Source organism: Amia ocellicauda, chromosome 8 (genome assembly GCF_036373705.1).
Source record: "Amia ocellicauda isolate fAmiCal2 chromosome 8, fAmiCal2.hap1, whole genome shotgun sequence".
NCBI lineage: Eukaryota > Metazoa > Chordata > Actinopteri > Amiiformes > Amiidae > Amia > Amia ocellicauda.
The window spans coordinates 34,830,768-34,845,533 of NC_089857.1; the positions used below are offsets into that span (position 1 = coordinate 34,830,768).

Here is a 14,766-nt window from a genome sequence, read left to right on the forward strand (position 1 = left end):
AACCAGAGGATAATGTTTTTGTGAGCCTTAGATCAGTTCTACCACTGCAACCTGAAGCCAGGTCACACCACGCATTGGGAACAATTGCAGGAAAAAACAGAATGTGATAAGACAATCTCAGAGGCTTAGGAAATGGCTCAGTTATATTTAGATTTATATGGACAGCCAATTCATTAAAAAAACAAAAAAAAAAATCCCTGGAGTGTTTCCTGTGTTGGATGCTACGCCAGTTTGTCTCAGAAAGTATCAACTGTATTTTAATATTTGACTGAAGTGTTTCTAAGAAGTAGTAGGCCTATTAGTAAATATGCACTCTCTTATTCCTCACATTGCACAGGAAATGGCGTTTGTAAATCAGCTCATTTTGGCTGCCAGATCAAGTGGCTTGAAAGCTGCAGGTTGACTTGGTTTGAAATTCACAGGACATAAAATATGCATATAATGTCTATGTTAACGAGGTTGGCAGGGCAATATACAGGTAATAACCTAGTTAACAAAGTAAAGTATGCAAATATATATGAAGTGTCCTTTTTAACAAGGTCAAATATAGTGTAACATTTATTTGTGTGTGTGTATGTGCAATTTCATTTATTTTTATTCACAGAACAACTCAGCTGTAAAGCATTTTGTGACACAAATTTAGCACTGTTACAAAGCCCCTCCCTGCCAGTTCTTTGGGTAACTCAAAAGTTAATAAAATAAGAGCTTCAAAAGCCCTAAACACATTAAAAGGGAAACATTTTGACCCCACATAAAAAAAGCCAACTGATACGCATGAAAGAAAACCTTTTAACTTTTATTTGCAGTTCTGTAATTTTCCATTTCTAATTCTATTACCTGAGCTGTCCTGGTAACAAGGCTGCATATTTGAAATGTGATGTACTCCATGTACTTTGACAATGTGTCTTGAGAGTGTACAGGCCCGGGTCCTTATTTAGTGCAGCACCTAAACAACCATGTTCAACCTTTTTAAAGTTTAGATTCGCCAGGGGGGGTCATTTAATAAAACAATTAGATGAAGCAGTATTGTAATGAAGCAGGCTCCTCTGGTGGCATGCACAGCCGGGGTACTCGAGTACCCCGGCTGTGCATGCCACCAGAGGAGCCTGCTTCATTTGGATAGGTAATAAACCATAAATTGGCCTTGTATCCAGCCATTTCCTTCAATGATAAACTCTGCACACAGGTAATGTGTTGGATTTATGTTTCTAAATTGGACTGCTAACAGGTTACACTCAACATGTGCCTAATAGCCTACTACACGGCTAGGCAGAATCAACTTTATTCTGCGTCTGATGGGTTACGTTATTTTGCAGAGCATTTTCTTGTATAATGTACAGACTGAAGCCATGGTCTAAAGTCGACTCACGGTGGAAAAATCAGCACAACGAATCGCCATGGAATTCTAAAGTAATCACCCATCAAAGTAGATTTTATTTACCATTTCATATATAAACCAAATATGTCAACACTGGGCTGCTCAAACACACACCATTCATCACACTCACCAGTCCTTAAAGCTCAGTCTCTGTGTGAATTGGAAATGCATTCAAATCATTAGGAGTCCTATATAATGCTGTAATCATGACTGTATTTGAACTTTGACACTGCATTATTTTGATCATACTGCACTGTAGCTTAATTCTAACTGCAATTGTACGTTTCCATTCATCCAATAGTGCCTCTGCAGGTCACCAGAGATCCGAGGCTTGACTATTAGTTGTATATTACAATAGTGTCTGGGTGAAAACAGTGTTAACCTCTCTTGTATGACTTCTATAAAGAGCAGTCAACCCATGTCAGGCCAGATATTAAAACATCTACATTTCCTTAGTACAGTGCCATCTGGCAGATCATATTAATGATGTATTATTTAACCACAACAGGCAGTCAGAAACCGAAAATATAGGGCAGCATTCAGAAAGGCAAGTGCAGGTTTTCTCAAGGTGAAGTGCACGGATTTTATTTCAGATTTGGATATTTAAAGGGGCCTTTGACTGCATCATGTATACGAAAAACAAAATATATGTTCAATACATTTTAGTGTATACAAAAAAACACCACAGTACCCAGAAGATTAACTTGAAATACTTATAGTCAGACTATATAACTGTAGCAGTGCACCTCCTCCCTATCCCTACGTGACTGTTCAATATGGTGTAATGTCTTAATCAACATGACCAATGCCGTATTGACAAAGACCATTTGCAATTTAATATGGCAGTTCCCAGACCAGGAAGAATAAGTTCAGTAAATAGAAATAGCCATGGTCATTTGATCTGCTGGATGGATGAAAACAGTACAGTTACTGTAACAGGGAAGTGTCTATTAAGAAATATATATATATATATATATTGGATACAGTATGAAGAGAATGTAAATACCTTTGATATCAGTGTTAGGGTTATTTGGGGGGAGGGGGTAATATAACAAAGTCGTATAAAACATTTGTAAAATAAAACGATCATGCCCTAAATTTGCCAATAAGTTTCCAGTATACCAATCACTTCTACTTTCAAAAACGTTGATCAGAAAAAGCCTCAGAAACGAGTCGGGAGGAGAGAGGTGCGATCAATACTTACTAACTCAGTCGCAGTTGGTTTCTGTGGACCAGGACTTAACAATAAATACAAAAACTATCCCAAAAAGACTCAAGCTTACCGATCGTTCAATATGTAGATGTAGAAAATAATACAAAGTTAGATCAAATATCTTCCTTTCAATGAAAACCAATTCCAATCGCAAACCTTTGTTAACAACAGTGAACAAACTCCAACAGACGCCACTGGCCACTCACTCCCAGCGTCCCCAGCGCAGCGCAGCTCAGGGCGTGTCGCTGAAACCGCGGCAGGTACGCTTTCATTACGACAGGTCGAGTCCTTGCAGCGCAGGTTTCCGCACCTCTGCGCAGATCTGCACGATCCCACCGATCCCATTGGTGGAGCAGCGCAGATCCGCGCCCAACTGCGGACATCTGTGCCACACGACCGCAACTACATTGTCTAAGCGAGTTTCGCTTGAGAAAAGTCACCGCTGTTTCGAAAGAGTTATCCTTACCCAAACAGGAGCGCAGGTGAAATAAATACTTCTTATGCGTCACCAACAAGGCTGTGTTCTCGCTTTACCTGGAGGATATTAAAGTATACACCTGTGATGCCATACAGTGTGGTATATAGCAAATATAATAAATGCACATATGCAGTTAAAATAACGAAACCAATTTGAATTAAGATGTTACTAAAGGACAAGTGGCCTGGGTAGCGTTTTATATGAAAATACAATTCGAATTGCAGTTGGAAGTATGTATTCTAGAACTAATTACGTTCTACAAATGACGTATTAACTTGCACAAACAGGTCCCCCCTTCTGTTTGAAATGCAACCCGTTCATTTTTCAAGCTTGAGGCTGACAGGTTGCAGTTTGTTTTTGTCTTTGCACCACCTGGCAGATCCTGTTCGGCCGGCTGGGCGCACATTTCTTTGAATCCCCGCTGAATGTCAGGACTTGAGCATTTGCAGAGCATTCTCCACACGAATCACAGTGCTCCTCTTTAGTGCATTTCAAGGACCACATTCAATCTGATTGTGTGCAGTGTGTGGGCCTATTGTGTCAGTACAGTATAATCACAACTATAACGTGTGTAGTGTAACAGTGTGTGCAACCATCAAGACATGAACTGATAGGAACACCAGCCTTAAACCAGACGGGTCACTTTTCCTGGAACGCCTGTAATCTGAGATTACATGTCCTGATGATAAACATCACAAGCAAAAACCCTCCTGATTGTGAAAAGAGATGGTCTGAATGCAAAAGGCTGGAGTTCTTTTGATTCATCCTCTTGCATAAGATTGTCCTTTACAGACTGAGGGTGACAGAAGAAAAAAAATCGTATGCCTAAGAGAATTAATCAAATTAAAACCTCTTAAACTGTTTAAAAGGCCCTTGCATACAATTCCTGACAGATGTTTAATCCCTGTTTAGCTCCTTAGGAGGCCTTTAAGCATTTGATTTATTTAATTCAGTGCAAAAGATGAATTCTCTTGATGTATAATTATTCTCTCTATAGTCTATACTGTATTGCAAATACATATGGAGCTGGTTTCACAGACCTAGCTTAGCACCAGTCTAGGACTACTCTACCTAAAATAACATTGATTAGTCCTAATGTAGTACTGGTCTGCGTCTGTGAAACGAGACAATAGAGTAGATATGGGAAAAGGAGTGTTAACACAATGGTTGAAAAAAATAAAATTAAGAACCTTGATGTCCTTAAATGTATAAACAAACCAGATTAAATACTCATTAACCTATATCAGTAAATGTTGTTTGCTGATTAAGAATAGGTTATATTTGCAGAAGGTATTTATGAAACAAAATGGTAGAAATATTGTCAGGTATTCAAAGCAGCTGTATTATTTGCTCATTGTTGCTGCAGCTCTCTGAAATCGACATAAACAAAGAAGTATTTGAACGGAACACTTACTGCAGAATATTTTGGGTAGTTTTTCTCAAATTCACGACCCTTTAAAAAACAAAAAGATAGGAAAAGCAATCTCAGCCTCCTGTAATTAAACATTTACAGTGTGCTCTTAAGAAGCAATTCACTAGTGCATTTGCATGAATCAGGGGGGGACAGTAAGATCATTTCTGTGATAAAGAAACTTGTGTATTAGCCGTCTGAACCGAATTTGAAAAAACAAATTGTGTGATTATTGGCCCAGTGAGTCACATGTAAATATTAAACAGAAGGCTCCATCTATTTCTTGTTAGCATATTTATAATTCATGGAATGATTTACCAATAACAATACTATGAATAATAAAAATAACACCTTCCAGACGTTCAAAAGTAAAATTGTATTTATTTATTTTACAGGTACCTTACAATGGGTCTCAAGCAGGAATCTGACCATTAAAACTCAGGCAGAGAAAAGTTAAACTACTTCACTCTTGTACATATTTTCCCTGGGGAACTAATAGCAGCAGAATGGCATATTGGAAACAACTCCCTAATTGATATTAAAAGTAACTACCTGCGTTATTGGGAAAGAGTGCTGAAGAAACAGGTGGCAAGCATAACAATTTAAATCAAATATACATATGTTAACATCGAGACGATTGGACATTGGCATCTCTCATCCCTATGACAATATTATAGCTATCTTGTCGATTCCGGGGTATAACTGCAATAAACCAAACTGCTTGTAATTTTCGTTTTAAAAATATATATTATAAAGCTAATCTTTTATTGTTTGAATGCCTTTTTAAGATGAAGGTCAATTATGATTAAATGCAGAGTACAGCATCACATCTAATGGTTGTGAAATTGTAAAGGAAGGTTAATTAAACGTATGCATGGTTTTGAATGTTGTGTGTCCATATAAAGAAATCCAAGCTGCAATAGCTGAAAAATACCCTTTAGACCTACCACAAGAATGACTGAGAACAAGGCTCGTTCTAAGTATAAATTGAGTTTGGGAATGTGACTGGTATGTACAGTGTATTTATTTTCAATTTATTTTAATTATGATTATTATTATTTCTGGGGATTAATTTATCTGTACCCTGTTTCTATCCTTACAGGTTTTGAGCCACGGTATTCACAAGGCCAAGCAATTCATATAATGTGTAAAAGCTTAATCCTTAAAAATGTATTTACAGTAGACCCTGCCACAGACACAGACATAGACAGGATACTTGAGAGTTTGCAATGGCAATATCAGCTATTTGTTAATCACATTTTGTCAAAAGGTTTCAATAGTTATATCATTTAGAATCATTTATCTTCAGCAGCTTCGCTCCAAGTTTTCACTTCAGGAGTGTACTAAACCAGATAAATCTATTTTGGTGTTGAAAATGATGGAGATTTCTTTGGTAAGCAGATCATGTAAACTCTTCCCATCGTGTGCGTAGACCCAGTGCTTTCCTGTCCAGTCATACCGTTTTGGCCCACTGCAAATACAAAAGCATGAGAAGACTCAGTGGAAACAGTCCTGACATTTCTAGTTCATAAACATAGCTCTCTAAAACATGTACAAATGATTTATTACTAACAGAATGTATCCTAGGCTTAGACCAAATCCAAACTTTATCCTACCAGTGATATTGCAAATTACAAACTTGTACCCAATCACATTATGATTTACAGTAGTAGAAAGGGGTTTCTAACCAGTGTTCGAATTGTGTTAGAGGTCTTGCGTGGTCCCCAAGGTGGAAGGGGAGGGAAACAGTAAGAGTTAAGCAGTATCGTATCCAGGATTTCATGGAGGGGGGCCAAAATGAGGGTGAAGCCGAATGAGGTGTTAACGGCGGTGGGTCTGGGAGGCCTCCTCCAGTCATTTTGAAGTTGAAAAATTGAGCTCAAAATCTCCATGAAAGCAGGCAGATTTTGACTCATCAAACATATCTTTGCTTCCCAGGCACACATCACTATGAGACACGTGTGGAGAAAAATCACATATCAACTGACATTTAGTGTGCAGAATGTTTGCTCCTCTGCTGCTGTCATAACTGGAATAGTTGCACAAATCCGCAAAAGAGTTTCCAGAACTGGAGAGGTACCGAATTTCACTGCGACCGAGACAGCATCTAACACCTGCTTTGGTCACGTATCAACTGACTGACATGGCCAATATGCCTTCCAGCACATCATCAATGCAGGGACCATGATAGAAGACCTTTGAAGCTAGTTGTTTAACTCAGAAACTTTTTGATTTCTGAAAAATGTTTAACTGCTCAATGAAGACTTCTGTCCTGCTACCACGTCCTTTCAGTTTTAATTTTGTATCTTTTTCAAACAGAATAAAAAAAAAATGTCATAAAATATAATTGTCCTCACATACACATATAGAAAATCACCACTTACCCTGTTATTAAGTATTAATTAAGTATTAACAGGTAGGCCCTGTCATTAACCTTAATGTACACACTCTTTATGACCATAAGTAACTTTCAAATGGTCTTACAAGATACAATAAATACTATCAAATACTGTTCCTTAAATATAAACACGTGGTGTGATTATCCTTAATGTATACAATGAGGTAGTAAAAAACCCAACAACAATTAAACTCTGTTAAACATAATTAAACAAAACAAACTATGTTTTGCATGAAAACATATACCCCAAGGCAGTGGTATACATAGACTTTTAGCTAGCCAATGATAAAAAATATAATCTAGAGGCTACATTACAAACTAGCTGTTGTTCAGCACAAAAGTGAAAAATTGGATAGTTATAGTAACTCAAGTAACGACAATCCTAAATCAGAGAAGAATTTAATGTTTACAGTTACTTAGCAGGTGAAAACTTGACCAGGCAGCTGAAAACTGCTTGACAAAACGGCGAGTCTGCGCACGTGATCGTGTTTAGAACTTCACTGAGGAAAAAAATCTAATTTGGAACACTGATGAACATTGGGAGAAGAGGACAAAGTCGCCTCATTCACAACATTAATTTTGACAAAAAAACTGAATTGTATTCAATGAAATAGCATTGGACGCCCTAAGTTAATTTGTTTCTCTCATATGGAGGGTCCCTTAACTCTTATTGGGGGTCTGGGGCCTCCCCCCAGCCCCCCCCTCAATTCGAACACTGGTTCTGACAATAAAACAAGAGATGTCAAATTTTGATTTGGTAAAGGGCTAAATAAACTTAACGATAAATGTTGCGAGAAAACGTTTAGTCAGAAACACAGATATTTCCTTACATTGTAAAACAAAACAAACAAAAAAAGTCTCAAAACATCAGATAAAAAATAAGAAATAAGCAACAAACTGTTAAATTAATTAAATAGGCACATGCATACTCTAATTAATTCATGAAATTACCCATGATCAGCTCACACTGGCGCACACTGTTGAATGTTGGAATTCAAGGGAATTAAAATGAACACAAAAATGTATCCTACATTCATGCTGTGTTCATTGAAAGACGCATGCTGTGTTTTTAATTAGAAAGAACTTCTTAATGAGAACACATACCTTACGGGAGAGGAGAGCCAGATCTGTTTGTTTGGAGTCTGCTTGTTTATCACGTAAGTCCCATGCTCCTTGCTTATTTTAATTGTAAGGACTCCACTCTAGTTGGAAAAATAATAAGGTTAAAAAAAAATTATTTAGCCACAAACTACAACAACTGTCTAATCTAAACGCATCTACAGCAAAATCATAACTGGAATTAAAAGCAAATTTGGGTCAAACTGACCTTACATCAAATCTGCAATTTTAAATCAGCACTACACAGCAGGATTCCAAATTAAAACCAATTAATTAAAATCCAAATTAAGCAATAATAAAGAAGAACTCTCATTGGAATACCAAAATTACTTAGGATGGGTTGGAGATTAACAACACAACTTTTTCTCATGCATACATTCCATCTTCTGACAATCCCTTCCCTCATCAAGTGGCAGAAGATATTTAAGGTTTATACTGATGTTTTCAAGAGCAAGGAATATGTCCTTCATAATAAAAGAATTTAGGCTTAATTTGAACAATGCAGGAAGACTAGAGAGATTTGAGTGATTGATCAGTGAGCTGTCTCTAAAAACATCAATACAAATCATACCACACTTACATTCGCCTCCAAGTGTGTGTTGTGTGTGTGTGTGTGTGTATATATATATATATATATACACACACACACACACACACACACACACACACACACATATATATACACACACACAATATTGTGATATTGTGGACAACAGAGTAGATGGAGTTTTATGGTGACGGTCCATACATCTTGCAACATAATGATACACCCTGCCACAAATCTGGGCGTGCCACACAATGGGTCATGGAGAACTGCTGAAAACCTTTCATGGCTGAGGTCAGAGTGTTTACCCCAAAGTCTTAGAACACTGATGGGATAAACTGGAATGACAAACCAGGAAGAGACCAATTTCTATTAATTCACTAGAAAACGCATTGCTTGTCACAAGGTATTAGAACAGCTAAAGAGTCCAATTATCCTAAGGCTGAGTATTTACTGAGTATTCTCTTCGCCAGAGATCTGTGTAATATTGAGCAGTACTAACATGTCAGCACAAAGCCTGTTTATAACACCCCCGGGCTATTCAGTGGGACACTCCTTTCTGTACTTTCTCAAATGGAGGGAAGCCGTTTAAGTCAAAGTTTTTGTCAGGTTTTAAAATAATGCATATGCTATTCAGTTCCCAAGAGCAATCTCACTTGACAGGAATAGTGGCATACCCCCTATAGCAGTTAATTTTCAACAACATAAAAACTGAGATGAATGCAACAGTATCTGTTATCAGACAGTGAGTAATCCAGGATAAGGAGAACAGTTTAAACAAGCTTTGCATACAGGTCAGGAAACTTTAGAAGACACACCCATTGGGTTTTATACTGTTCATTTACTGTAAATTCCCCCTCTGTTGTATTATGAAAAGTGTGATTAAAACAAAAATAATTAAAAAACAAAACAAAAACAGGTGTTTTACAATATAATTTCCCCAGTGACTGATCATAGTTCTCCATCTTTTTTTTTTTTTTTTTTGGAAGGGAAATGTAAGTATTCCAATATACTTTCAACAGAGCTATTGTATTAAAAAGCTAAAGGTTAGCTGGCAATCTTAATTGACACACCCTTTTAATGCTGCATTGCAAAAAAAACAAAACAATCTGCTTCTTACTGGAACCTTTATCCCTGAGGAAACTGAAACATCTAAACAATCCCATTTTCGTCCACACCTCGCTGTGCTTAGCCAAAAACTTGTCGATGCAATCTTGCACACTGCAGAAAACTAATAACTGCCTCACTCTGCAAACCACTGCACTGTTCAACTGAGCCAAGGCAAAATAAACCACCTGTCAACCTGTGATCCATCTTGCAGGTCCCCTGACTATTGTGAAATGCTTTCATTAAAGTGGAGACCATTTGTTGATGGGGATTCATGACTTCACTGTTTATAATCTATTAAGTCTGCGTAGTTCAAAGATGCATGTTAGAAAGCATTAAAATTCCTATTTTAGGGTTAAGTTGCATAAGCTGAAACGCTTTATAACATCACCATTAACAACTGATTGTTTTTTAGTTATTCTTAATCCTTAAAATAAAATTAATAGGACAATGTTTTTGGGATATGTTTGTTTTGTCTCCATTCACAGATTCATAGATTAATCGTGAAGATTAATCATTCCTCCTCATGAAAGACTATACAGCTTACCACCATGCAGTGCAATAATAATAATGAAATATACACCAAAATGAGGACATACTGCTTTTGCATGTAGCCTACTACAGGGGCGGAACTGGAAATAAGACTTAATTTATACACTCACAAAATAGAAATATGTCCTTAGTATTGTGTTGGTCCATGTGCCATGATGACAGCTTAAACACATTTTTCGAGCTGTGTTGGAGGGCAGACAAGTACATTTCAGTCAATGTGGAGACAATACTCCACTGTGAGACAGCAGACCACACCCCCTCCAATTGCCTCCCACAGCATAACTGCATTTGATTACCGAACAATACAGGAGTCATGTGTTCAGGGAAATGAATTGTTCCTACACATTGTAAAGATAGCTGTGCTGTTGATGACTTCTTTGTATTGAGTTGGTGTTATATCCTGTAATATGACATGAGATTTGAGATGAAAAGCTTGATATAAATGAATGTATTAATTCAGCAGAGAAAACAATGCCTATATCAACACCTGGAAGTAGTCAACTTGGTCCTACCTGAGCAATTAGTTTGTGGAAAAGTCAATAACACTTTCTGAAGCCTAACTTCTGAGACACTGTCCATAGTAGTACTGTGCATATATTAGGACCTCATAATGTCTCTAGTCAGTTGTGTGTTTTCTCTTGGTTATGATGTTTGTCTGTCATGCATCATTTGGTTTTGCGATAAGACATCAGGTATCATTTGTGTTATCACTTGAATTGAGTATCAGGAGTGATTTTGATTTGGAGACAAGGAACTTCCCCATGAGCCACCAGGCTGCATTTCTTGTGCTGCTTAGCATAACAGCCAATCACATTGCCTTTATTTATATATGATTTGACTGGCTATTGAAAATGTCAATAAATTAGTAAAATGTAAATAATAAGGCTGTTGCAATTTGCTAACATTAATAAATGTTCCTACAGTTATGTGTACTTTGTAATCTGTTTTTAAATGTGGACATATGTCTTCAAAACCCTACAGTGACATCTAGTGGACAGAATAATGCAAAACATTTTAATTGAACCAAACATTAAGACCCAGCACTTACACACAGTGATATGTATGAAAGAAACTGCTATGCATCCAAAATGAAAGAGATATGAGAGGGGAAAAAAGCTCAATAAAAGTCATATACTCACTGAAAACACAACATCATACTCTGCTGAAGTAAATGATTCATCTGCAAGATCTTCAAAGTACTCTGCCAATGCATCCAAGGTTTCTTCCGATAGTTTTTCATAAGCAGCTTCCTGTAATACACTGGGACAGTATGAAATCAATTAATCAAATCCCCATCAGAGCTTTTATGAAATGCTGAACCTAGCCTTCTATTTCAGAAATATACAGTGCATCCGGAAAGTATTCACAGCGCTTCCCTTTTTCCACATTTTTTTATGTTACAGCCTTATTCCAAAATGGATTAAATTAATTATTTTCCTCAAAATTCGACAAACAATACCCCATAATGACAACGTGAAAGAAGTTTGTTTGAAATCTTTGCAAAATTATTTAAAATAAAAAACAAAAAAAGCACATGTACATAAGTATTTACAGCCTTTGCCATGACACTCAAAATTGAGCTCAGGTGCATCCTGTTTCCACTGATCATCCTTGAGATGTTTCTACAACTTGATTGGAGTCCACCTGTGGTAAATTCAGTTGATTGGACATGATTTGGAAAGGCACACACCTGTCTATATAAGGTCCCACAGTTAACAGTGCATGTCAGAGCACAAACCAAGCAATTGTCTGTAGACCTCTTAGACAGGATTGTACCGAGGCACAGATCTGGTGAAGGGTACAGAAAAATGTCTGCAGCACTGAAGGTCCCAATGAGCACAGTGCCCTCCATCATCTGTAAATGACAAGTTTGGAACCACCAGGACTCTTCCTAGAGCTGGCTGCCCGGCCAAACTGAGCGATCGGGGGAGAAGGGCCTTAGTCAGGGAAGTGACCAAGAACCTGATGGTCACTCTGACAGAGCTCCAGCATGTCTCTGTGGAGAGAGGAGAACCTTCCAGAAGAACAACCATCTCTGAAGCACTCCACCAATCAGACCTGTATGGGAGAGTGGCCAGACGGAAGCCACTCCTCTGTAAAAGGCACATGACCGCCCGCCTGGAGTTTGCCAAAAGGCACCTGAAGGACTCTCGGACCATGAGAAACAAAATTCTCTGGTCTGATGAAACAAAGATTGAACTCATGTCTGGAGGAAACGAGGCACCGCTCATCACCTGGCCAATACCATCCCTACAGTGAAGCATGGTGGTGGCAGCATCATGCTGTGGGGATGTTTTTCAGCGGCAGGAACTGGGAGACTAGTCAGCATCGAGGGAAAGATGAATGCAGCAATGTACAGAGACATCCTTGATGAAAACCTGCTCTAGAGCGCTCTGGACCTCAGACTGGGGCAAAAGTTCATCTTCCAACAGGACAACGAGCCTAAGCACACAGCCAAGATAACAAAGTAGTGGCTACAGGACAACTCTGTGAATGTCCTTGAGTGGCCCAGCCAGAGCCCAGACTTGAACCCGATTGAACATCTCTGGAGAGATCTGAAAATGGCTGTGCACCACCACTCCCCATCCAACCTGATGGAGCTTGAGAGGTCCTGCAAAGAAGAATGGGAGAAACTGCCCAAAAATAGGCGTGCCAAGCTTGTAGCATCATAAAGACTTGAGGCTGTAATTTGTGCCAAAGGTGCTTCAACAAAGTATTGAGCAAAGGCTGTGACTACTTATATACATGTGCTTTTTTATTTTTAATAAATTTGCAAAGATTTCAAACAAACTTCTTTCACGTTGTCATTATGGGGTATTGTTTGTAGAATTTTGAGGAAAATATTAATTTATTCCAAAATGGATTAAGGCTGTAACATAACAAAATGTGGGGAAAAAGGGAAGCGTTGTGAATACTTTCTGGATGCACTGTACATTAGAATAAATCTACATATCTAGAGTAATACATTACAATATGTATGTATTACAAAGACCTGAAATATCATTCAAAAAGCAATTTCAACAATATAAAATCATCAATCCAATGAAACCATCAGTAAAATGGTTATTACCTGCAATTCAATTAAAATAATAACAGCAAAACACTGATCTCCATGTTAGTTTCTCTGGTTCTTTACCTGGTGATACATAAAACCAAAACAGCCGAGTTACCTTGAACTTGGTGCATTTTCAGTGGCTGTGAAGCTTGTCATGTGAACTTTCCTCCTCTGTATTTTTCCAGGCAGTTCCGTTTTAAAAGTCTGAAAATATGAAACATGCAAACATGTAGATCATGCAGGTTATATCTTATTACAAGAAAAGTCTGATCCAGTTAGAGGTGGAATTACACTGCATCAATTATAAATACTACTGTGTCCTTCCACCACAATCACAGGCATAAGTAATACTTTATGTTACACTGCAAAGCAAAAACCTTAACAGCTCATTATATAGACTATTGATTTTGTGTTTTCACCACCAATCAATAGACACACCTCTAAACATTTACTCTCACTATAAGTAAGATGGATATAAATATCAATTGAGGGAGACATTTGGTTTTGTAGTAGACTAAGGTCTCCGGCAGCTGCTGTCTAGTGAAGGTTTGATGGCTGTGTATACAATAAAGCCTTTTAACCTTGACTTAGTTCTTAATGTTTTGTGTCGAGTTGAATTAAATAACTCATTTGGCCTCCCTTCTATTAAGCCTCGGTAGCTAAGAAAATATGACTGCAGTTCATTGAAGTAAAGGAAACATGAATTCATACACTTACGGCGGATGAGCGCAGGCTGTTAGCGTTTCCATGTATCAGTGCAGCTGGTGAAGCTCTGTGGACGATGCAGCTTCGTATAAATGTGCACATGCAAAGCCCTCTATGTCTTAATACTGACATTATTGAACAGACATACGGCGTCGTCTACTGATCGAGTCTCAAACGATCGACTTCTCAAACTCGACTGTGTTGGCCTGCTGCTGGCTATGCGCCTGCCTTGAGACGCGTTCTTGCAGCGCAGATCTGCGCAGCTCCACCAATGAGATGGGAGGAATTCTGCGGAAATCTGCGCTAGGAGAACGGGACTTTGGTCTGTGAAATAGCATCGTTAACCAAGTGTTGAAAAATATATTGTCATTCAGTATTAACGTTATTATTGTTATTGTTGTTAATCTGTTTGCGAACATTTAATCAAAGTAATAGTAATAATAATTATGAATGTAAAGATATGTATCTGAAGATACCTTGTTTGCATGTCTGGCATGATGCATCACTCTATATGTATTATTGTTATGGCAGTGATTATAATGGCAGGGTAATATTAATGATAGTTTGCAATTGAAGCAGTAGTGGTTAGGCAATAGTATGCATCAGTAATAGTATGTACAGGAGCAATTGGATGTATTCACCCCATTGGACTTGTATCACCTTTTGTTGTTACAACCTGTAATTTTGATGCATTTAAATGGGACCTCCCCCACCCTTTGATCTACTCAACACTTTAAAGTGGCGATATATTTGTTTTATTGTGAAACAACAGTTAATTTAAAACAACTGAAATGGTGTGGTTAGAG

General features: G+C 37.9%; 2 protein-coding genes across 5 annotated transcripts in view; both read right to left on the reverse strand.

Annotated features, from left to right (window-relative positions):
• LOC136754927 (tight junction protein ZO-2) overlaps positions 1-2,835 on the reverse strand; it is a 55,287-nt gene extending 52,452 nt beyond the window's left edge. The window contains exon 1 of one of the 3 annotated variants that reach the window (XM_066711192.1): positions 2,748-2,835. The gene's annotated coding sequence lies outside the window, so the exon portion shown is untranslated. Of the gene's footprint in view, positions 1-2,582 lie in introns of all 3 variants that reach the window. The other 2 variants (XM_066711190.1, XM_066711191.1) reach the window with 2 other exon arrangements.
• A 2,006-nt stretch (positions 2,836-4,841) lies between these two features.
• fxn (frataxin) lies at positions 4,842-14,160 on the reverse strand. Of its 2 annotated transcripts, none has more exons than XM_066711196.1 (5): positions 13,967-14,160; positions 13,371-13,459; positions 11,340-11,460; positions 7,983-8,080; positions 4,842-5,951 (listed from the first exon to the last, which is right to left on the reverse strand). In XM_066711196.1, the coding sequence occupies exons 1-5, from the start codon at positions 14,090-14,092 to the stop codon at positions 5,813-5,815; spliced, it is 573 nt and encodes a 190-aa protein (XP_066567293.1). In that variant the 5' UTR covers positions 14,093-14,160; the 3' UTR covers positions 4,842-5,812. The 2 variants fall into 2 exon arrangements, with proteins under 2 accessions (XP_066567293.1, XP_066567294.1); XM_066711197.1 differs by having other exon boundaries at positions 13,973-14,158.
• Between the last annotated feature and the right edge of the window lie 606 nt (positions 14,161-14,766).